Source organism: Dreissena polymorpha, chromosome 11, assembly GCF_020536995.1.
Source record: "Dreissena polymorpha isolate Duluth1 chromosome 11, UMN_Dpol_1.0, whole genome shotgun sequence".
Classification (NCBI taxonomy): Eukaryota; Metazoa; Mollusca; class Bivalvia; order Myida; family Dreissenidae; genus Dreissena; species Dreissena polymorpha.
This window is the reverse complement of record NC_068365.1, coordinates 84,904,511-84,928,899: the sequence shown is the minus strand read 5'-3', so window position 1 is coordinate 84,928,899 and position 24,389 is coordinate 84,904,511. Positions and strand designations below refer to the sequence as shown.

The following is a 24,389-nucleotide window of genomic DNA, read 5'->3' as shown; positions in this document are numbered from 1 at the left end:
TGTTGAACCCAGCACATTCTTTTTATTAGCTTTTATATTCACCAATTAATCCAAGCTTTACTTCTCACCCATTATTATCCCTCGCCAGAGGCGGAGGGATATTGTTTTGACGTTGTCCGTCCGGCTGTCCGTCCGTCCATCCGTCCGTCCGGCACTTTTGTGTCCGGAGCCATATCTTGGAAGTGCTTTGGCGGATTTCATTGAAACTTCGTATGAGTATATATGCATAAGAGGATGATGCACGCCAAATGGCATTGCACACCATCTGTTAAAAACAGAGTTATGGTCCTTTGTATCTTGAAAAAAAGCTTTTTACTATAGGCACTTTTGTGTCCGGAGCCATATCTTGGAAGTGCTTTGGCGGATTTCATTGAAACCTGGTATGAGTATATATATGCATAAGAGGATGATGCATGCCAAATGGCATTGTACACCATCTGTTAAAAACAGAGTTATGGCCCTTTGTATCTTGAAAGAATGCTTTTTACTATAGGCACTTTTGTGTCTGGAGCCATATCTTGGAAGTGCTTTGGCGGATTTCATTGAAACTTGGTATGAGTATATATATGCATAAGAGGATGATGCACGCCAAATGGCATTGTATACCATCTGTTAGAAACAGAGTTATGGCCCTTTTTATCTTGAAAAAATGCTTTTTACTATAGGCACTTTTGTGTCCGGAGCCATATCTGTGAAGTGCTTTGGCGGATTTCATTGAAACTTGGTATGAGTATATATCCCCCGCCAGAGGCAGAGGGATATTGTTTTGGCGTTGTCCGGCTGTCCGTCGGGCTGTCCGTCCGTCCGTCACTTTTGTGTCCGGAGCCATATCTTGGAAGTGCTTTGGCGTATTTCATTGAAACTTCGTATGAGTATATATATGCATAAGAGGATGATTCACGCAAAATGGCATTGTACACCATCTGTTAAAACCAGAGTTATGGCCCTTTGTATCTTGAAAAAATGCTTTTTACTATAGGCACTTTTGTGTCCGGAACCATATCTTGGAAGTGCTTTGGCGGATTTAATTGAAACTTGGTATGAGTATATATCCCCGCCAGAGGCCAGAGGCGGAGGGATAGTGTTTTGGCGTTGTCCGGCTGTCCATCCGTCCGTCACTTTTGTGTCCAGAGCCAAATCTTGGAAGTGCTTTGGCGGATTTCATTGAAACTTGGTATGAGTATATATTTATGGATAAGAGGATGATGCACGCCAAATGGCATTTTACACCATCTGTAAATAACAGAGTTATGGCCCTTGGTATCTTGAGAAAATGCTTTTTACTATAAGGTTATAGCATCTCCATTAACCCATTCAGCCCTAGCGTCGTATAAATGCGTCCAATTTATCTACCGTGGAGTTCCTAGCGTCGTATATAAATGCGTCCAATAATCTACAGTGTGAATTCCTAGCGTCGTAAATATACGACAACTTGGATGTATCTCTGAATGCCTAATGACTTAAAAATACGTCTGTTTAATTTGGTATTAAAAAATATAGTTATTTATTATCCCCCGCCATAGGCGGAGGGATATTGTTTTGGCGTTGTCCGTCCGTCCTTCCGTCTGTCGGTCCGTCCTTCCGTCCATCCGTCCGTCCGGCACTTTTGTGTCGGGAGCCATTTTGAGGGAAGGATCATCCCTTTTTGTTTGGAGATCAAGATATCACATTTGCAGCAAACATATACTGATTGCTGCACATATTTGATATTTGCAAGGATGTTATATATGAACACTGTCATCACTCCCTTATCACCTGACCTAATTTTGACCTTGAGATTGACTTCGCCAAGTGCCAATCAATTGATGCTGACTAAGCTTTAAACTTGCTAGCTTTAGATTTTGTTTGACATTGACTTAGTCTTGGACTACAACATATTCAAGTGAGCCATTTAATCAACACTGACTTAGCTTCAAACTTGCAGGCTTCCACTTTTGTTGAACCCAGCACATTCTTTTTATTAGCTTTTATATTCACCAATTAATCCAAGCTTTACTTCTCACCCATTATTATCCCTCGCCAGAGGCGGAGGGATATTGTTTTGACGTTGTCCGTCCGGCTGTCCGTCCGTCCATCCGTCCGTCCGGCACTTTTGTGTCCGGAGCCATATCTTGGAAGTGCTTTGGCGAATTTCATTGAAACTTCGTATGAGTATATATATGCATAAGAGGATGATGCACGCCAAATGGCATTGCACACCATCTGTTAAAAACAGAGTTATGGTCCTTTGTATCTTGAAAAAAAGCTTTTTACTATAGGCACTTTTGTGTCCGGAGCCATATCTTGGAAGTGCTTTGGCGGATTTCATTGAAACCTGGTATGAGTATATATATGCATAAGAGGATGATGCATGCCAAATGGCATTGTACACCATCTGTTAAAAACAGAGTTATGGCCCTTTGTATCTTGAAAGAATGCTTTTTACTATAGGCACTTTTGTGTCTGGAGCCATATCTTGGAAGTGCTTTGGCGGATTTCATTGAAACTTGGTATGAGTATATATATGCATTAGAGGATGATGCACGCCAAATGGCATTGTATACCATCTGTTAAAAACAGAGTTATGGCCCTTTTTATCTTGAAAAAATGCTTTTTACTATAGGCACTTTTGTGTCCGGAGCCATATCTGTGAAGTGCTTTGGCGGATTTCATTGAAACTTGGTATGAGTATATATCCCCCGCCAGAGGCAGAGGGATATTGTTTTGGCGTTGTCCGGCTGTCCGTCGGGCTGTCCGTCCGTCCGTCACTTTTGTGTCCGGAGCCATATCTTGGAAGTGCTTTGGCGTATTTCATTGAAACTTCGTATGAGTATATATATGCATAAGAGGATGATTCACGCAAAATGGCATTGTACACCATCTGTTAAAACCAGAGTTATGGCCCTTTGTATCTTGAAAAAATGCTTTTTACTATAGGCACTTTTGTGTCCGGAACCATATCTTGGAAGTGCTTTGGCGGATTTAATTGAAACTTGGTATGAGTATATATCCCCGCCAGAGGCCAGAGGCGGAGGGATAGTGTTTTGGCGTTGTCCGGCTGTCCATCCGTCCGTCACTTTTGTGTCCAGAGCCAAATCTTGGAAGTGCTTTGGCGGATTTCATTGAAACTTGGTATGAGTATATATTTATGGATAAGAGGATGATGCACGCCAAATGGCATTTTACACCATCTGTAAATAACAGAGTTATGGCCCTTGGTATCTTGAGAAAATGCTTTTTACTATAAGGTTATAGCATCTCCATTAACCCATTCAGCCCTAGCGTCGTATAAATGCGTCCAATTTATCTACAGTGGAGTTCCTAGCGTCGTATATAAATGCGTCCAATAATCTACAGTGTGAATTCCTAGCGTCGTAAATATACGACAACTTGGATGTATCTCTGAATGCCTAATGACTTAAAAATACGTCTGTTTAATTTGGTATTAAAAAATATAGTTATTTATTATCCCCCGCCATAGGCGGAGGGATATTGTTTTGGCGTTGTCCGTCCGTCCTTCCGTCTGTCGGTCCGTCCTTCCGTCCATCCGTCCGTCCGGCACTTTTGTGTCGGGAGCCATATCTTGGAAGTGCTTTGGCAGATTTCATTGAAACTTAGTATGAGTATATATATGTGGATAAGATGGTATTGTACACCATCGAATAATAACAATGTTATTGCCCTTTGTATTTTGAAAAATGCTTTTTTTGTGTGTCCAGAGCCATATCTTGTGTCCAGAAGTATAATGGCGGGGGATATCAATTCAACGAATTTGCTTGTTTGTCTGCATAACAGCGTGGTGAAGATACCTGTGCAACATCTCCATATCACGGTTCCTAATCCATATATTCAATTTAAACTTCACACATTTGTTTAGCGTCACTGTGTGAGGTCAGTTACCAAGTTCCATAACTCTTACCTGCAATTTATCAGAATTGTTCCCCTTATATGTACTTAGACAGTTGGTTGAGATAAACCTGCAACTTCTCCATTATCTCTATCTACTAGTTTATTGTAATAACACATATGTTTTAGTAGCCATTATGAACATTCTTGTACCAAGACTTGAAACTGACCAGTTTTTTAAGAGGATTATGTCCGATTTTATAATCATGAAAATTGTGTGGGCCTTTCTTACATGTACCATTAAAAGGTTGGCCTGTCAGATAGTATGTCCACATAAAATGTTAAAATTACATTTGTGGATTGAACAACTTCATTATTTGTTCAACAATTTTATTTAAAAATTATATTGTCATCACCATGAAGTGTTTGAGATAAACATGCATTTTTAGCTTACCTGATTGCTCAGGTGAGCTTTTGTGACCGGTCTTTGTCAGTTGTATGTCCGTTCGTCCGTCCGTTAACATTTGCTCGTAAACACTCTAGAGGCCACATTTCTTGTCCCATTTTCATGAAACTTGGTCAGAAGCTTTGTCCCAATGAAATCTAGGCCGAGTTCAAAACTGAATTGTGCAAGGTCAAAAACTAGGTCGCTAGGTCAAAAATAAGAAAAACCTTGTAAACACTGTAGAAGTCACATTTCATGCCCAATCCTTATGTAACTTTGTCAAATTGTTTGTCTTAATGATATCTTGGTTGAGTTCAAAAGTGGTTCCGATCAATTGAAAAACATTGCCGCCAGTGGGCGGGGCAGTTTTCCTTATTTGGCTATAGAGAAACCATGTAAACACTCTAGAAGTCATAATTTTTGCCCAATCATAATGAAAGTTGGTCAAAACATTGGTTGTATTGATATGTCGGATGAGTTTGAAAATGATGTCTCGGACGAGTTCGAAAATGGTCGAGATTGGTGTAAAAACATGGCTGCCAGTGGGCGGGGAATTTTTCTCTATATGTATATAGTGGCAGTTTTCCCTATTTCGCTATAGAGAAACCTTGTAAACACTCTAGAAGTCACAATTTTTGCCAAATCATCATGAAAGTTGGTCAAAACATTGGTTTTATTGATATCTTGAACGAGACTGAAAATGGTCGAGATTGGTGGAAAAACATGGCCGCCAGTGGGCGGGGCATTTTTCTCTATATGTATATAGTGAAAACATGTGAACACAGTAAAAGTCACATTTTTGGCCCAATTTTCATGAAATTTGCTCAGAACATTTGTTTCCTTGATACAAGAGTTGAGTTAAAAAATGGTTCCGGTCAGTTGAATAACATGGCTGCTGGGAGGGGGGCAATTTTCTCATTATGCCCCCCCTTTTCGAAGAAGAGGGGATATATTGTTTTGCTCATGTGGATCTGTTCGTCCGTCCACCAGATGGTTTCCGGATGATAACTCAAGAGCGCTTATGCCAAGGATCATGAAACTTCATAGGAACATTGATCATGACTCGCAGATGACCCCTATTGATTTTCAGGTCACTAGGTCAAAGGTCAAGGTCACGATGACCCGAAATAGTAAAATGGTTTCCGAATGATAACTCAAGAACACTTATGCCTAGGATCATGAAACTTCATTGATACATTGATCATGACTCGCAGATGACCCCTATTGATTTTCAGGTCACTAGGTCAAAGGTCAAGGTCACGGTGACCCAAAGCAGTAAAATGGTTTCCGGATGATAACTCAAGAACGCTTATGCCTAGGATCATGAAACTTCATAGATACATTGATCATGACTCACAGATAACCCCTATAGATTTTCAGGTCACTAGGTCAAAGGTCAAGGTCATGATGAACCAAAATAGTAAAATGGTTTCCGGATGATAACTCAAGAACGCTTATGCCTAGGATCATGAAACTTCATAGGTACATTGATCATAACTCGTAGATGACCCCTATTGATTTTCAGGTAACTAGGTCAAAAGTCATGGTCACGATGACCTGAAATAGTAAAATGGTTTCCGGATGATAACTCAAGAACGCTTAGGCCTAGGATCATGAAACTTCATAGATACATTGATCATGACTTTTAGATGACCCCTATAGATTTTCAGGTCATTAGGTCAAAGGTCAAGGTCACGGTGACCCAAAATAGTAAAATGGTTTCCGAATGATAACTCAAGAACACTTATGCCTAGGATCATGAAACTTCATAGATACATTGATCATGACTCGCAGATGACCCCTGTTAATTTTCAGGTCACTAGGTCAAAGGTCAAGGTCACGGTGACCTGAAATAGTAAAATGGTTTCTGGATGATAACTGCAAGAACGCTTATGGTTAGGATCATGAAACTTCATAGGTACAATGATCATGACTTGCAGATGACTCCTATTGATTTTCAGGTCAAAGGTGAAGGTCACGGTGACCTGAAATAGTAAAATGGTTTCTGGATGATAACTCAACAACACTTATGCCTAGGTTCATGAAACTTCATAGGTATATTGATCATGACTCGCAGATGACCCCTATTGATTATCAGGTCACTAGGTCAAAGGTCAAGGTCACAGTGCCAAAAAACATATTCACACAATGGCTGTCAAGGTCACGGTAACTCAACTTAAAAAAATGGTTTCCGGATGATAACTCAAGAACGCTTACGCCTAGGATCATGAAACTTCATAGATACATTGATGATGACTTGCAGATGAAATACTGTGAAACCACTATGTATCGTCAGGCATTAATTTTCGTATATTTTGTCAGTCGACCGATTGACGAATTCAAGATCCAAACGAACACTTATGTCCCATATATGAACAAATTAAGACTGAATTACCAAAGGCATGAGGCACTAAAATCCAACGTAATCCACGCATACATACTCCGTCTGTTACGTAATCAAGATAAATCCGGTTTTGACACAAAAGGGTGTAGATTACACTGTGTACTTAACTGACACGTGACATTGCTCTAAAACGCAAAAGCAGTACAGCTGTATCTACTGCGTTGACTTCGTTAAGGTAGAATTGTAATGATAAGCGCTAATTGTTAAAAACGTTATTACCCATTGTGTGTATTGTGTTTTTCAGTGTTGTTACAGCCTCCACGCACCGAATTAGATCCGTATCAAAGACAATAAACACAATTAAAAGATGGTGATGTATATTCTTACCGTATACATTCTCCACATTGATTACAAATAAATACAGAACATTTTGATTTGTGTTTGGTTGTTTGCGTTTAACTACAATACAGGTGTAAAAACAGCCTGTGCTTCGTTTTATTAGCAATCGATCTTTTTAATCATTGATATCTTTTACAAGTTTTACAATACATGTTTCAAACAATTGTTATTTGTAGCAATTGAAAACGTAACAGGTAAAGAGAAATTAGAAATCATGACGATTAGTTTCATCCAAACGTAGGGAAATTGGTTTGTAAAATTCACTTTTATTTTTTGCGCGATTTCCAGGAAATCCCCGGAAAGCACGTGTTTCGAATGTCTGAGAATGACGCAATAAAACATTGCTTTGTATCATATTGCATTCAATCTAATTTAAACTCACTGGTCCATTGGTTAACAATTAAATCTGAACTTTGCCCAATGAAACCGCTGTCCCATTATGCACTGTTAATTTTACACTTCGGGAAAATTATTGTACTTAAAGGGATCAACTATTTACCATGCAAAACTCTTAAAACTTTATTGAAAACTGATTAAACAGTTTGCTAACACTAATTTTAACCAATTATCTTTGCACCTTCTCTAATTTGCGCCGATAAAGGTAAGATTGTTATTAGTGTGGCCATGATAATAAATCAATAGGACCAATTTGCAACTGGCTAATCCGCTAATCATAATAATGATACACTAATGGGGGCAAATTACTTATCACCTGGTAACAAAAGACTAGTTTATTGACATGTGACAAACAGGCCCCACCTCCTGCAAGTGACTCTCAAGTGTCCTCCCTCTTTCCCCACTACAATTTTTCGCAACCGGGATATATTTCGGACAAAAAAATCGGATATTGACTGAAGCAATTTTTTTTCAATGTCAGGAATTGGCGAATTTAAGTGCTGACGAAAACGTCATTTTTATAAAAATGACGACATTTCGTGCTGTCGAAAATAAATGATTTCACAGTATTGATGAAACTTGACCAGGATGTTTGTCTGGACAATATCTAGGTCAAGTTTGACATTTGGTAAAGATTAAATGAACCGACGTCTCTCAGGTGAGCGAACTAGGGCCATCTTGGCCCTCTTGTTGAGTTATGCCTCTTGAACAAAGCTGTTTAATTTGTATTTGTGACAAAAATCTCTTTTTGTATGTTTACTTTCTTACTGTGTGACTATACAAAGGCCATGTTTGTTGCTTCAGGAGTTCACCAAGATGGCGCAGAACCAGGGGAAAAGATCATGACATGACTTATATGCAATTAATCAGGGGGTTAATTTGAATGTGGGCTGAAGATATTATGTTATCAGTATCGGAATATAAAAAGATCTGTAACCTTTTATCTTTTTTTACCTTTACAGGTGTTCACCAATACCACTCTACCGTAACAGGTGTTCACCGATAATACTTTACCTTTACAGGTGTTCACCAATAACACTTTACCTTTACAGGTGTTCACCAATAACTTTTTACCTTTACAGGTGTTCACCAATAACACTTTATCTTTACAGGTGTTCACCAATAACACTTTACCTTTACATGTGTTCACCAATAACACTTTACCTTTTACAGGTGTTCACCAATAACACCCATACCTGCATGAAGATAGGGCAGCACCAGGTGCAGAAGATCATGGCGCTGGTGGCCACCCACAAGACCGCCGTGCCTCAGTTCCTTGACCTTCTTATAGCCATTGTCAAGGTCGAGGAGCTTGACCTTCCGCTCAAACGAAATCAGAGCTTTGTGATGACCTTCTTCATGCAGTACAGAACTGAGGTGGCGTTCTTGATTGACAAGGATGAGAAAGCTAGGTAGTAATATTATATGTATTGATAATTGTGCTCCTATAATTACTTTTTCGTCCTTTTGAGCCTTGTTATGCTCCCCCCCAAAAAAATTGGGGAAGCATATAGTTGCCGCTTTGTCTGTCCGTCCATATTTGTCCGGGCTTTTTCACAGCAACTAATGCCAGGAATTCGATGAAACTTTATGGGAAGCTTCACTACCAAGAGGAGATGTGCATATAATCAGCAAGTTTTGGTCGGATATTTTTCACAGAGTTATGGCCCTTTGAAATTTTCCATTAACTGTACATATAGTGCAATTCTTGTCCGGGCTATTTCTCGGCAACTAATGACCAGAATTCAATGAAACTTCATGGGAAGCTTTACTACTAAGAGGAGATGTGCATATTATCAGCGGGTGCTGGTCGGATGATTTTTCACAGAGTTATGGCCCTTTGAAATTTTCCTGAACTGTACATATAGTGCAATTCCTGTCCGGGCTATTTCTCAGCAACTAATGACAGGAATTCAATGAAACTTTATGGGAAGCTTCACTACCAAAAGGAGATGTGCATTTTATCAGCGGGTTCTGGTCAGATGATTTTTTACAGAGTTATGGCCCTTTGAAATTTTCCAAGAACTGTACATATAGTGCAATTCCTGTCCGGGCTATTTCTCAGCAACTAATGACTGGAATTCAATGAAACTTTATGGGAAGCTTCACTACCAAGAGGAGATATGCATATTATCAGCGGGTTCTGGTCCGATGATTTTTCACAGAGTTATGGCCCTTTGAAGTTTTCCATGAACTGTACATATAGTGCAAATCTTTTCCGGGCTATTTCTCAGCAACTAATGACTGGAATTCAATGAAACTTTATGGGAAGCTTCACTACCAAGAGGAGATGTTCATATTATCAGCGGGTTCTGGTCGGATGATTTTTTTACAGAGTTATGGCCCTTTGAAATTTTATATATAAAAAATCTTGTCCCCCAAACTACTGTGCCCTCAAAACGTTTCCTTTTATCTGAATATATAGTGCAATATTGTGACCAAAAAAAACCTTTGGAGATCATCAGCCGTCTCCGACGGTTTCTTGTTCTTTGATAACTTTTCTTAATCAGAGGGTGTAATCACATAATAGTCAAGATGGCGACGTCCATGCCGAGACAGTTATTTTTTGTCGTTTTATACCCTTTATTTCTTCTGTTTATTTTTTAAATGACGCTCACTTTCCAGACATCAGTAAAAAAGTGATAAGCGTTTATTTTGCATTTAAATTCGCTTTATATCATGACTTTACTCCCCGCAAATTTTCTTAGTGGAGCCCAAATTAGGTCATCCTGCTAAGAAATTTTGCACTGAGTAAAGTCGAGATCAAGAGCGAATATTGCTATGAAATAAAAGTCAGTAACTTTCTTCCTAATAGGGCTGGAAAATGAGCGGAATAAATAAAAGAATAATAAAGGATTAAAGAATATAAGACAACGAAAAAAACCTGCCTCGGCATGGACCTCGCCATCTTGTTTGTCACGTGATAACCGCCTCTGTTAATGCATTTGTCTAAAGTGTTGTCCCAGATTGGCCTGTGCAGTTTGCACATGCTAATAAGGGATTACACTTTCCACCTAAACTTAATTTTTACAAAAGAGAGACTTTATTTAAATGAAAGTATAAAGTGTGCTCTCTGATTAGTCTGTGCTAACATGTTTTGTTTAGAAGTTTTATAGTTTGTAATGTTAAAGAAACTGCTGCAGAAGTTAAAGCAACTGCTGCAGAGGTTAAATGAATGGTTCTATTTAAATATGTAGAGAGTTTATTTACTATCTATTTAGAGTCTATTTAATAGAGTTGTCATGTTTTCTGTGATTGCAGGGAAGCCATTCTTACATCAAGCAACTCTCAAAATCTCAACTTCCTGATTTCCATCGTGGACCTGTTGGCAACATGTGCTGAAGTAATCAAACGTTTTTTTTACATTTATAAGGCACATTATTACAAAAGTATCCTGTGCAAACAAATTCATGAAGTCCTGTAATAAGATTTGATACTAAATGACAACTTCTCTTGGATTCTTTATTAGCTCAGCCGTTTTTGGAGTAAATCCGAGGTATTGTCATAGCCAGCTCGTCGTCCGCCGTCTGCGTCGTGCTAAAACCTTGACATTTGTCTCTAAAATCGAAGTGCTTCCAGCTACAACTTTAAAACTTAAGACGTAGATGCACCTTGATGAGTTCTACACGCCACACCTGTAAACAAAACTGCAAAACCAGTAGTACTTTGTTTAGGGGATGACATGTTAACGGTTGAATGGTAATACACATTTGTTCTGATGCTTGTGTGATACTGTAACTTCATTTATATCCCTCTGCCTGTACCAATTTCCATGGTTTTAAAAAAATGACTTATCCCTGGACACCTAAATTTGTGGAAATCTGATTTTGGGAAAAAAGAGCAAATTTGAAGTTTGATTTTGTCATTTTCCAATATGTATGTGCTTAATTTGTGGATTATCAACCCACACATTTTACTACAATCACTGTCCCACAAATAATCATAACTTAACAGTTTGGGAAACAAAAACTGCTTTTTTACTGGGTAGCGATCAATTGGTTGCAGGGTGAGAACCGATTTATTGAGTCGATCTGCCAGACAATCTTCAAGATTCCCGAGCTCTTGAAGATCCTGAACAACCCGAACGTCAGTGACAACCTGAAGCGACCGTTCCTGCGTTTCTTCGTCTGGGTGTACCTGAACACAGCCGGCGGGATGATAGAGAGTGGAGCAGGGGACATACCACATGACCCGTAAGTGAGAAGATCTCACCTTTGTCCTTATGGTCAAGGTCATGTTTCTAGGTCAAAGGTCAAAATACAGAATTTAATTATCACAGCCGGCGGGATGATAGAGAGTGGGGCAGATGACATACCACATGCCCCGTGAGTGAGAAGATCTCACCTTTGCTTTTAAGGTCCAGGTTTTCTTTTTGGTCAAATGTCAAAATACAGATTTTAATTATCACGGCCCTTGTGATGATAGAGAGTGGGGCAGGGGACATACAACAGGACCCATGACTTAAGATTCATAGGAGTTCCAGAATGGGTTGTTTTTTGTAAATTCTGCGGCCAAAATTCAGTGTTATGATCCCTTTTTAAATCATTAAAAGAATATATTTTTCCCAAATTGCTGCCTGAAATTCCAAATTGAATGTTTCCGCAACAAAGCTTTTTAAAAATTAAATTTCATAATAAATTAATTTCCATATTCAGCTCTATAAGTTGAGCCTTATTAAATATACTTTTGAAAACATTTTAAGATTAATTTCTTTGATGGCAAAAAAACACACCACATTCCCAATTTTAGTCACAACATCAAAATGTTTCTTATATAATGACCATGGCCTAATACCCATAATGGTGAAAAAATACTTGTGCTTTCACTTTTGTCTTTTTGTTCATGGTCATAAATTCTAAATACATAACCTATTTATGCATTTCATGGAAAGTCTTATAGCGTGGTTGTCAATCTTTCAGTTGGTCATTTTTTATCTATCCTCATAATATGTAGTTAGTTTTTACCATGAACTTATCCCCCATTTTTCAAGCGGTTGCATGGAATCTTCAAGTATGTCATCGTGATGAATAGTATATCTGAAAGACCTTTTTATTATCCCCCGCCATAGGCAGAGGGATATTGTTTTCGCGTTGTCCGTCCGTCTGTCTGTCCGTCCAGAGTCATATCTTGAAAATGCTTTGGCGGATTTCATTGAAACTTGGAATGAGTATATATATGGATAAGAGGATGATGCATGCCAAATGGCATTGAACTCCATCCGTTAATAAGGGAGTTATGACCCTTTTTTTCTTGAAAAAATGCTTTTTGTGTGCCCGGAGCAATATTATTAAATTGCTTTGGCAGATTTCATTGAAACTTGGTATGAGTATATATAGTGATAAGAAGATGCTGCACGCAAAATGGCAATGTACACCATCTGTTATTAACGGAGTTATGGCCATTTGTATCTTGAAAAAATGCTTTTTTGTGTGTCCAATATAACACTTTTGTGTCCAGAAGCATATTGGCGGGGGATATCAATTCAACGAATCTGCTTGTTATTACTAGTTCCCTCTTTGGTCTGTACAAGCTTAAACGACAATGGTGGTAACAACTGTTATGCTTCAAACAAGGCCTCCATACTTAAACGGATGATTTTTTCAACACAATCAAACACATCCACAACACCTTACCTCATTTTTTACCGTTATAATGACTTACGTACATAACCTTGACCGTGACATTAACTTCCATTTGGACTTACTCAATTGGGCCAACAAATCAATGCGAACAAGGCTTCCTCTGGGGTAATACCTGTTTATTGAACGCAGAATCTTGTCTTGTCTGACCTTGAACCTAGCTCACTAAGAAGATATGTTGTCTTCCTCAGCTATACACACATTCTTGAGTTATCTGACCTTGAACCAAGCTGACAAAGGCATGTGTATTAGGCATGCCTGTGACAAAGCTCTAAATCTTTAACATTTTTAACACTCAGATAGCACTTTGACCCATATTTTGTAGTCCCTTAGAAAATAAAATTAAAATTAAAACCAATCTGCATATAGCAATTTTCTCTAAGCTTCTGAGTGGGAAAACGTTAGTTATTTTCATATATCTCACATATAATCCCCCTTCATACTTTTATGTATCTCACATAATCACCCGTCATATTTCCATGTATCTCATATAATCCCCCTTCATATTTTTATGTATATTGCATTTAACCACTTCATATTTTCATATATCTCACATAGTCTCCCTTCATATTTTCATGTTTCTCACATAATTCCCCTCCATATTGTCATTTATCTCACATAATCCCCATTCCTTTTTTCATACATCTGAAATAATGTCCATTAATATTTTTCCGTATGTCACATATCCCCCATTCATACTTTATGTATATCACATAATCCCCATTAATATTTACATAAATCTCACATATTTCCTCTTATTTATCCTGTATCTCACATAATCCCCCATCATATTTTCATATATCTCACATAGTCCCCCTTCATATTTTCATATATCTCGTATAACCCCCCTTCATATTTTCATGTATCACACATACCTCCTTCATATTTTCATTTATCTCACATAATCTTCCCTGACATTTCAGTGCCATGTGGGGCTACCTAATGAGCCTGTGTGGTACGTTAGAAACAGTCACAGAGTACGCAAACAACAACCCGGCCATTGTGAAACAGCTTCTCAAGAAACCTCCGAGTAAAAAGTATGTGTTATAGCCTCATTGTATTGTATATTAATTGTTAATATATTGCCACAAATATTTATGCAAATGTTCCTAAGTTGCTTGTGTCACCTCTGTCATAGTTCTTATTTGAATTGTTTTTTTAGCTTATCTATTTTTTGAAAAAAAATTATGAGCTATTGTCATCACCTTGGCGTCGGCGTTGGCGTCTGGTTAAGTTTTGCGTTTAGGTCCACTTTTCTCAAAAAGTATCAATTCTATTGCATTCAAACTTGGTACACTTACTAACTATCATGAGGGGACTGGGCAGGCAAAGTAAGATAACTCTGGCGTGCATTTTGACAGAATTATGTGCCCTTTTTATCCTTAGAAAATTGAAAATTTTGGTTAAGTTTTGTGTTTAGGTCCATTTTATTCCTTAAGTATCAAAGCTATTGCTTTCATACTTGCAACACTAATTAACTATCATAAGGGGACTGTGCAGGCAAAGTAATGTAACTCTGACTGGCATTTTGACAGAATGATGTGCCCTTTTTATACTTAGAAAATTGAAAATTTGGTTAAGTTTTGTTTTTAGGTCCACTTTATTCCTACAGTATCAAAGCTATTGCTTTCATACTTGCAACATTTATTAACTATCATAAGGGGACTGTGCAGGCAAAGTTATGTAACTTTGACTGGCATTTGGACGGAATTATGGGCCCTTTATACTTAGAAAATTGAAAATTTGGTTAAGGTTTGTGTTTTGGTCCACTTTACCCCTAAAGTATCATAGATATTGCTTTCATACTTGGAACACTCCCAAACTATCATAAGGGTACAGAAAAGGACAAGTTGCATAACTCTGGTTGTCATTTTTACGGAATTATGGCCCATTTTTGACTTAGTAACTTTGACTATATGGATAAATTTTGTGTTTCGATCCACTTTACTTCTAAAGTATCAAGGCTATTGCTTTCAAACTTCAAATACTTTTATGCTATCATGAGGTTACTGTACGTGGCAAGTTGAATTTTACCTTGACCTTTAAATGACTTTGACTCTCAAGGTCAAATTATTAAATTTTGCTAAAATTGCCATAACTTCTTTATTTATGATTAGATTTGATTGATACTTTGACAAAACTACTCTTACCTGACATTCCACAATAGACTCCACCCAAACCATCCCCTGTGCCCTCCCCCCCGAATCCCCCCCCCCATCCCCCGAATCCCCGCCCCTATTTTTTTTTTTAAGATCATCTCACAAATGACCACCACACCCTCACACTATACCCCCCCCCCCACCCCACAGCCCCCCAATTATTTTTTTTGAAATGTTTAAAAAACACAAATATTAATTTTTATTATTTTATCTTTGAAATACCGTCCAACCATCGCACCCAAGAATCCCCTCCCCCCCCCCACCCCCCCATCCCATTTTTTTTTTTGCATTTTTTTTTCGCATTTTTGGAAGATAATGTATTAAATGTCCACACCCCACACTATACACCCCTCTTCACTCCACCCCTCCCTCCTTTGTGATTGAAATTGAGAGTCCCTTCACCTTTAAAAAAAATAGATGAGCGGTCTGCACCCGCAAGGCGGTGCTCTTGTTAAATTTGTGTTGTGGTTATTGTTTTATGTGTGTTTTTGTGCATTGTGTTAAGTTATTATTTCAAGCATGAACCTTTCAAATTTAAGATCATTTTTAGGTTGGGAGGATATTATGGAGTTCATATCTGTTTATATAGATTAAATGGGTTTTGTTAAACATAGTTTTACATCTATTCAAGATCATATAGAATCTTCATTCTATGCAAGTTATGTAACCAACAAGGACTGAACAGTATCATAACTTGTATGTTGCTTATTTCATTCTGAAAATCTTTCATATACAATTTATCAATGTTCATTATCTGTAAGAGTGAAAACCAAAGCAGGTTTAACGAAAATAACTAACTTTTATTCTAAGAACTAGGAACATGAAGAACAATGACAGAGAATAAAGAACAGGTACAAGCCAAGTCTAAAGAATCTAAGTATTGTTAAAAATGAACAAAAAACAGCAGATACATTAATGAATGTAAAAAGAAGTTCACAATCTGTCAAAATACTGATGTAGATATTAGTTACTGTTAGTGTAGAAGTTGCTTAAAAAATTTCGTTAAAAAAATAAATCTAACCTTATCTAAAGAATGCAATCTATGGAGAGTGGGAAACTCCAGTGACTCAAATGTAAAATATAAGAAGAATTTACAAAATATTTCAATGAGCTAAATAATGAGAATAATTTGGAAAATAATGCCAAAATGTCTTGATGCTGGTCTTACAATAATTTAGAGTTTAATTAATTATTTATTTATAAAATTTCCCACCTTTTTCTAAGAACCTTTTCAAGAAAGCATCAAGAAGTGAGTGAAACAGCCAGAACAGCTTTTTTATACAGTTCTGAGAGCACTTGCAGAACTATCTATTTTCCCTCAGAACAGTCCATTTACAGACATTTTGATTGGTTAAAAATATAATCTCTACTAAAAAACTAAAAATATAATAAAAACACTAAAAACCAACAATGTTATTAAAATTGAACATAACCAACATATTTCTAATAAAATATGCAAGCTCCACATGCATTCAGCTATCAAAACACACCAAAAATTAATAATCAATATCTTAGCTCTGGGGAACTCTGCAGGGGATTTTCTCAAAGAAGGCTTATCAGTAAAGGTTCCCATTATTGATTTAATTGCAACATACTGATAACAAATGTGATAAACAATTAGTACAGATGAACACAAGAAAATTACAACTTACCGGTAGCCATAAATGTCATTATATTAGAAAGATATGCATTATGAAGTATGAGACCTTAAAGTGTTTTGAAACCAAGGGGTCTAACAAATTCCAAAGTTGATCTAAAAATAGATTAGGGAACCTGAGTAACCAGGTTAAACAAGGGAGATAAATACTGCAAACTTATGTACAGGTTGTCTTTCTTTTAACTATCTCTTAGTTGATAGGCTTATCATAAGTGCTGATGACTAACTGTTAATTATGAAAAATCTGTGTTATGAAAATGGTTATGAAAAATGACATCATGAAATTAAAGTTACATAATTATGACATAATAAAACTAAACTTTACTACACGCATGAGTGATAGCCCATATCTGATGTTTTATTTGAAAGTGTATTATTTGGTTTTGTAGTGAATTGAACTGTGCAAGTGTCTTCTTTTAAATTGCTTTTATTTTATGATTCACACACTAATTCTTCCTCATTTTATTTTTAATTATTTTCAGTCCTGAAAGGTGTGTATAAGTTTTGTTTATTTTTGCATACTTTAAGGTGTACTGTTTTTGCTTATTTAACAAAGTAATTAAGTTTTTGGAATGTACATGTTTTTTTGCCTTTTGGTGTGTTTTATTAAATAATATTTCTATTGTAAATCATGCACCAGGCAAATGAGAGGAGACTTTTGGGGACATTTGTTTATTTTAATGTTTAGCTCCACTGGCCAAAGGCCAGCGGGGCTTATGTCAAGGTCCTGTGTCCGTCGTGCGTGCGTGAATGCGTGCGCAACTTTTCCTTAAAACATCTTCTTCTCCTAAACTACTGGTCCAATTCTGATGAAATTTCACAGGAATGTTTCTGGGGTGAACCTCTTTCAAATTTGTTCAAATTATGCCCCTGAGGTCAAATTTGACCCTGCCCCGGGGGTCACAAAAATGAAAATTTGCTTATATAAGGTATATTTTGTGAAAACTTTCAAAATCTATTCGTCCATAATCATTGGGCCTAGGGCTATCAAATTTGGTATGTAGAGACATCTAATAGTCCTCTACCAAATTTCTTCAAATTATGCCCCTGGGGTCAAATTTGACCTTGCCCCGGGGGTCACAAAATTGAACATATGCTTATGTAAGGCCTATTTTGTGAAAACTTTCAAAATCTTCTTGTCCCTAACCATTAGGCATAGGTCTATCAAATTTTGTATAAAGAGACATCTAATAGTCCTCTACCAAATTTCTTCAAATTATGCCCCTGGGGACAAATTTTACCCTGCCCCGGGGGTCACAAAATTGAACATATGCTTATATAAGGCCTATTTTGTGAAAACTTTCAAAATCTTCTCGTCCATAACCATTGGGCCTAGATCTATCAAATTTGGTATGTAGTGACATCTAATAGACCTCTACCGAATTTCTTCAAATTATGCCCCTGGGGTCAAATTTGACCCTGACCTGCGGTTCACAAAATTGAACATTATATACGCTTATATCTGGCTTATTTTGTGAAAACTTTTTAAATATTCTTGTCCTTAACTCTAAGACCTAGGGCTACCATATTTTGTATGTACATGTAGTGAGATATAGAAGTCCTCTACAAAGTTTGCTCAAATTATGCCCCTGGGGTTAAAAATGACCAAGCCCAGGGGGTCACAAAAGTGTACATGTGCTTAAAAAGGGCCTATATTTAAGTATTTGCACATGCAGAGAATATTTGAATAGCCTGTTTTCAGCAGTGGAGCGATACAGGGCCATCATGGCCCTCTTGTTTAAGTAGCAAAAATGGTAAACAACAACATTTATTATTACCTTATTTCAGTATTAATTCATTTGCATAGTATCTGTCCATTGTTTCAGACAAGTAATTGTCATAAAGGTCCTTTTGTCAACTATTGAAATTAATTTGATACCAAACATTAGTATTGTTCTGGGAAAACCAGGTTTAATACATATTTGTTAAAGTTTAGTCCCAGATAAGCCTGTGCAGTCAGAACGAGGATGCCTCCTGCTTACACTTTAGTTTTGTTAAGGAGGGATTTCCTTCAAACAAAAACTTCAATTATAAGCGGAAAATATTGTCCCTCATCAGCCAGTCTGGACTGCACAGGCTAATGTGGCACAAACTTTTACTCACATGCATTAACCTTTTCCCACTCAGAAGCAAAGTGAAAATGACTATGTGCAAAGAGCATGAAATCAGAACAGCCTGCGGGTAACTGGCAGTCTTTTCAGGTTTTATGCTGTTTGCTGCTCATCAATATCTAAGGGTTGGAAACGAAGCCTTTCAGACTTGAATCTAGTAAGAAAGGTCATTAATTAAATTTAACTGTCTTAGTGACTACAAATGCATTAAAATACGTTTCTAAGTGGTAAAATACATATCTAAGTAATAAAATACGTAACTAAGTGGTAAAATACATTTCTAAATGGTAAAATACATTTCTCAGTGGTAAAATACAAATCTTAGTGGTAAAATACGTTTCTAAGTGGTAAAGGATTAAGCCCAGTTCTCCCAGAGCAAAGCTCAAATTGTTGTGAGATAGTCTGATAAGACTATGCCCATATTCTGACAAATGTCACACATTTGTATTGTTAGGAATGATACTGCCTTGGGCCTGAGTCCATTTAGTCCATTACGGTACGTTACTTAAATAATCGTGGGATGGAATAAAGTATCTGTTGTGACTTGTAACTAGGTGATTTATTATCAGCGGTGTAGTGCACTGTTGAATAAAAAATGAGAACTTAGAACCAAGAAGTTAAGAAATTGTTTTACACTGATATGCCCCTCAGCTTATGTAATTGGCATATTGTGATTGGCCCATACCTAAGTTTGTTTGTTTGTCTACACATCCAAACCATATAAATCCAAAATGCTTTCTTGAAAGCTTTCATTCTTGAATGGATTTTGTCTTTTAACTCTATCAATATATGTACATCCACTTCACCCTTTCGACATTTTAACCTTACCTTCTTTTGGACTTAGACTTTTTCGTAAGGTCAATTTTTTTGTATCTCCCTTGATTTAATATTTGATTAACATCAAAAATATTAGTTAAGTTTGCAACTTCAATTTAACACTCAGTACACACACATCACCAGTCCTTATTTTGACCTTGATATTCCTTATTTTGACCTTGATATTGACCTTATATTGAAAGAAGACTGCTTAAATGAATCATTACTGACAAGGCTTCCACATGGGGCAGCAGTGATTATTAAACTGCAGGGCTTTGCTTTTATTTTTAAAATTGTCTTGCTTTTCATATTATTACTCATACCATATTTTGGACTGTTTGTGTGTATCTTCAGTTGTTTAGTATAGAACTATTATTCAGATGTGATGCATAATTTATATAAGGTGCAAAATAATTCATAGCTAGTGCATTTTGACATCATGATGGTTCCTAACAGCTACAGGTAGAAAACAACAAATTTTTGTTGTCCATGGTATATTTAAACCAATCTAAATTGTTATGAAAACTCATCAATTCAATGATGTCCTCTACAATTTCTCATGATGGCCCAGGAGCCGGATCGCCGTAGTATCTGACAGAGACAAAAATAATAAATGACTTTAAGCAGAAATGTATGTAAAGTAAATATACTTTTCCTTTGTTTTCTATCCTTGTGTTTCTTCACAAACTCTAGCACTAAGTTTAAAGTATAGTGTATGACTGCATTTTACTGTCAATTACACTGTGCTAATATCTTTGTGTTTTATTCCCTTAATTGTATATTTTATACCTTAATGTGTACTGTATATGTCCATTACTATTATATTTGTATTTATTATATTTAATGAAACAGTTTGAATATCGTAAATCCACGAATATAATACGCCCTCGTGCATAATACGCACCCCCGAGTTTGGTAAAAACTTATCGGTAAAAATTGAAAATCCGAGTAAAATACGCTTTAAAAAAATCAGTGTCAGAAATCGGCCATTTCCGAAAAAATGTGTCAATATATTTTTGTGCTGTAAAAATAGCAAATCAATTTGGTGTTGTCAACTATCTGTTACCCCGGTATATTGATCGGGATGTGTTATAGTGCTGTTGTTATGACAGTTGCATAATAAATATCTCTGTCTATTGTTTATATTACCATTGATTGTTACTGATAACACACGGGACCCTTGCTGACATCCGGGTCAAGCAGTCATAATTACAAAAGAAAGGAGCAGAGACGCTGTTTTTTGTTTTCACATTTAATTCAATTTGACAATATTCGGGACGATAATAATTATAATAATAATAAAGTAATAAGAAGACAAAATGGTTACTTCCGTTTTTATAGTTGTCTAGATGAATTACTTTTTCTTTTTTCAAGTTACAAACTTGATACTTTAATATAACTTAAAATACAATTAAACCGCTCATGTTTTTCATGATCTAGTTAATTAAAATATACGCTGCTGTCATTAAGGGTAGTTTGGGAGTAAAAAACACATTAATTAATTATCGGCAGACAGGTGTAATAGACTCTATAAGCATCATAAAACTAATTATTTAATTACCACTCTTTACTTCAAAAATGGTAAATATGCGGTAGAAAGATAAATAGTGGTCAGCTATTATTTATTTACGGGTATTGTCAGTTGTTATATTTCATTTGCTAATCTCTTTATACGACTTAGCGTCCAGTCGCTATTTTGTAGGCAGACGACGATATTAACTGTGTATTCAAAGTATACAGTGTCTGCGCATGGATGACCCAATATTATCAGATAGCTCCTCCCGTTCTCACGTTTCATTCGATAAGTCATTTCATGTGTAAGCGAGCTCAATGTTGATTGGCCAGCTACCATGCGCACTTCAATAACAATAAGGTCAAGCGATGTCTCATAATCAGGTACAGACAGGGTTTCGTTTACTGTTCGAATTGCGAACACTTTCATTAAAACAAAGAGACAAATATAGAAAACCAGTCGGATATAAATGGCGGATGTTTTCAATGAAATTTTACTAGATTTTTGCCTTTTCACAAATAAGATTTTTATTGAGCCAAATTCTCAATATTTTCGCAAATGACTCAAATGGCGAACGACAGCACGAGCCCTGTTGCACCCCTTTGATGTAATGGTGTAGTTCAAAATGGCTGCCGCGAAGCGAATAACAGCGATTAAGTTGAAAATTTGCACAGGAAATATTTTGTTCTGCTCTAAACTCGTATATTATACGCACCCCCTACTTGAAGAAAAAATCGGCAGGTAAAAAAGTGCGTATTATATTCTTAGATTTATGGTAATGTATGCAAATGATGGTCACCTAAAACATGTTTGACTGCAGCTGTATATTTCTTGTTTTTTCACTTCAACTGAGGACTGTATAGGCAGCTTGGCATATAGGAAGCTATGTAACTAAACAGGCTGAATGGCCTATTAGAAGTTAAACTCTTAAATAGCCTTCTCGGCATACAGAAAGTTTTTCATCTTTATAGCCAACTTTGTCAAAAGGAAGCTATGGACTTGTATAGCCTGTGTCACCAATAGAAAACTATTCACCTTTATAGCATGCTTGGCCTATAGGAAATGATGAAACTTAATAGCCTGCATGGAATGTACGTCCCTGTTAAGCCTGCATAGCTTATAGGAACTTGCATTACCTATTAAAAACATTGCACTCTTAAACCCTGCATGAACTATAGGAAGCTAGTCTCCTCAATTGCGTGAATGTCCTACAGTAAGCTATGCTTCAGTATAGTCTTGATGACATGTAGAAAGCTTTGTCCTGTTTGTCTGACTGTATTATAAGCTTAGCCCAGTATGACTGACTGTATTATAAGCTTTGCCCAGTATGACTGACTGTATTATAAGCTTTGCCCTGTATGACTGACTGTATTATAAGCTATATCCTGTATGCCTCACTTTATTGTAAGCTGTGTCCTGTATGACTGTTTTATTAGCTTTGCCCTGTATGACCCACTGTATTTTAAGCTTTGTTGTGTATGACTGACTTTATTATATGTTTTGTCCTGTATGAATGACTGTATTATAAGCTTTGTCCTGTATGACTGACTTTATTATAAGCTTTGCCCTGTATGACTGACTGTATTATAAGCTTTGTCCTGTATGACTGACTGTATCATAAGCTTGGTTGTGTATGACTGACTGTATTATACGCTTTGTCTTGTCTTATTGCTTATTTTAAGCTTTGTCCTGTATGACTGACTGTATTATAAGCTATGTATAGATTTACTGACTGTATTATAACCTTGCCCTGTATGACTGACAGTATTATATGTTATGTCCTGTATGACCTACTGTATTATAAGCTTTGTCCTGTAAGGCTGACGGTATTATAAGCTTAGTCCTGTATGACTGACTGTATTATAAGCTATGTAATGTATGACTGACTGTTATAGGCTTTGCCCTGTATCACTGACTGTATTATAAGCTTTGCCCTGTATGACTTACTGTATTATAAGCTTTGTCCTGTAAGACTGACAGTATTATAAGCTATGTAATGTATGAATGACTGTTATAAGCTTTGTCCTGTATGACTGACTGTATTATAAGCTTTGCCCTGTATGACTTACTGTATTATAAGCTTTGTCCTGTAAAACTGACGGTATTATAAGCTTTGTCCTGTATGACCCACTGTATTATAAGCTTTGTCCTGTAAGACTGACGGTATTACACTACGTCTAGCGCGATCTGCCATCCACCACACTCCCACTGGGGACAATGTTTAGTGATTGTGGAAAATCACCGCGATCGGAAGGTGTTTGTATCCTGATAAATCGCGTCGACGGTGGCTGAACACCGCGGGCGTTATCAGGAAATCGATCTCACGGTGGACCACCGTGATCGCGGTGGACCACCGCGGCATCGGTGGTTTGCGGTGAAATACAGGTAAATGTGAAGGAACATGTATATTTTGATAATGCAGACCGTATAATTTTTGCAAAGTTCTAGAATGTTTTGTTACATTTGTATGTACATTTGCATACATTGTAACTTGATTGTTAACAATTGTCATGTTTTTCTATTGTTTACCCTCGTTCCAGAATCATTTGACATGTTGTACATCGAGTCTGATGTACTTTATGTTTTGTTTGTACAGTTTCTGCGTGATGATTTACTTGTTGTTTATTTAAAGGGATCTTTTCACGGTTTGGTAACTTGACAAAATTGAAAAAAAGTTGTTTCAGATTCGCAAATTTTCTTTTTAGTTATGATATTTGTGAGGAAACAGTATTACTGAATATTTACCATATTCCAATATAGCCATTATATGTATCTTTTGACGATTTGAAAACCTTAAATTTATAAAGCGTTGCAACGCAAAATGATTGAATAATTTGAAGAGTTATGTTGTTGTTGTTTAAATTTACGAAACTACGAAGATTTCTTATATAAGGTATAATATACTTAAACTGTGTATACCCGGCGGGAAAGCTGAGAGGGCTAATGCGTTTTTACTTCAGACTAACTCCAGGACTCTGGGGGTCACTGGTTCGAGCCCTGGTTACACCGGCTACTTTTTTTTCCTTTTTATGTCCCCCACTATAGTAGTGGGGGACATATTGTTTTTGCCCTGTCTGTTGGTCTG

General features: G+C 36.8%; 1 protein-coding gene across 1 annotated transcript in view; it reads left to right on the top strand.

Annotated features, from left to right (window-relative positions):
* LOC127849995 (inositol 1,4,5-trisphosphate receptor type 1-like) overlaps positions 1–24,389 on the top strand; it is a 162,446-nt gene that overhangs the window by 123,433 nt on the left and 14,624 nt on the right. The window contains 4 exon segments of the mRNA XM_052382729.1: positions 8,583–8,821; positions 10,671–10,752; positions 11,415–11,602; positions 13,972–14,085. Coding sequence (XP_052238689.1) covers positions 8,583–8,821; positions 10,671–10,752; positions 11,415–11,602; positions 13,972–14,085 — 623 coding nt within the window.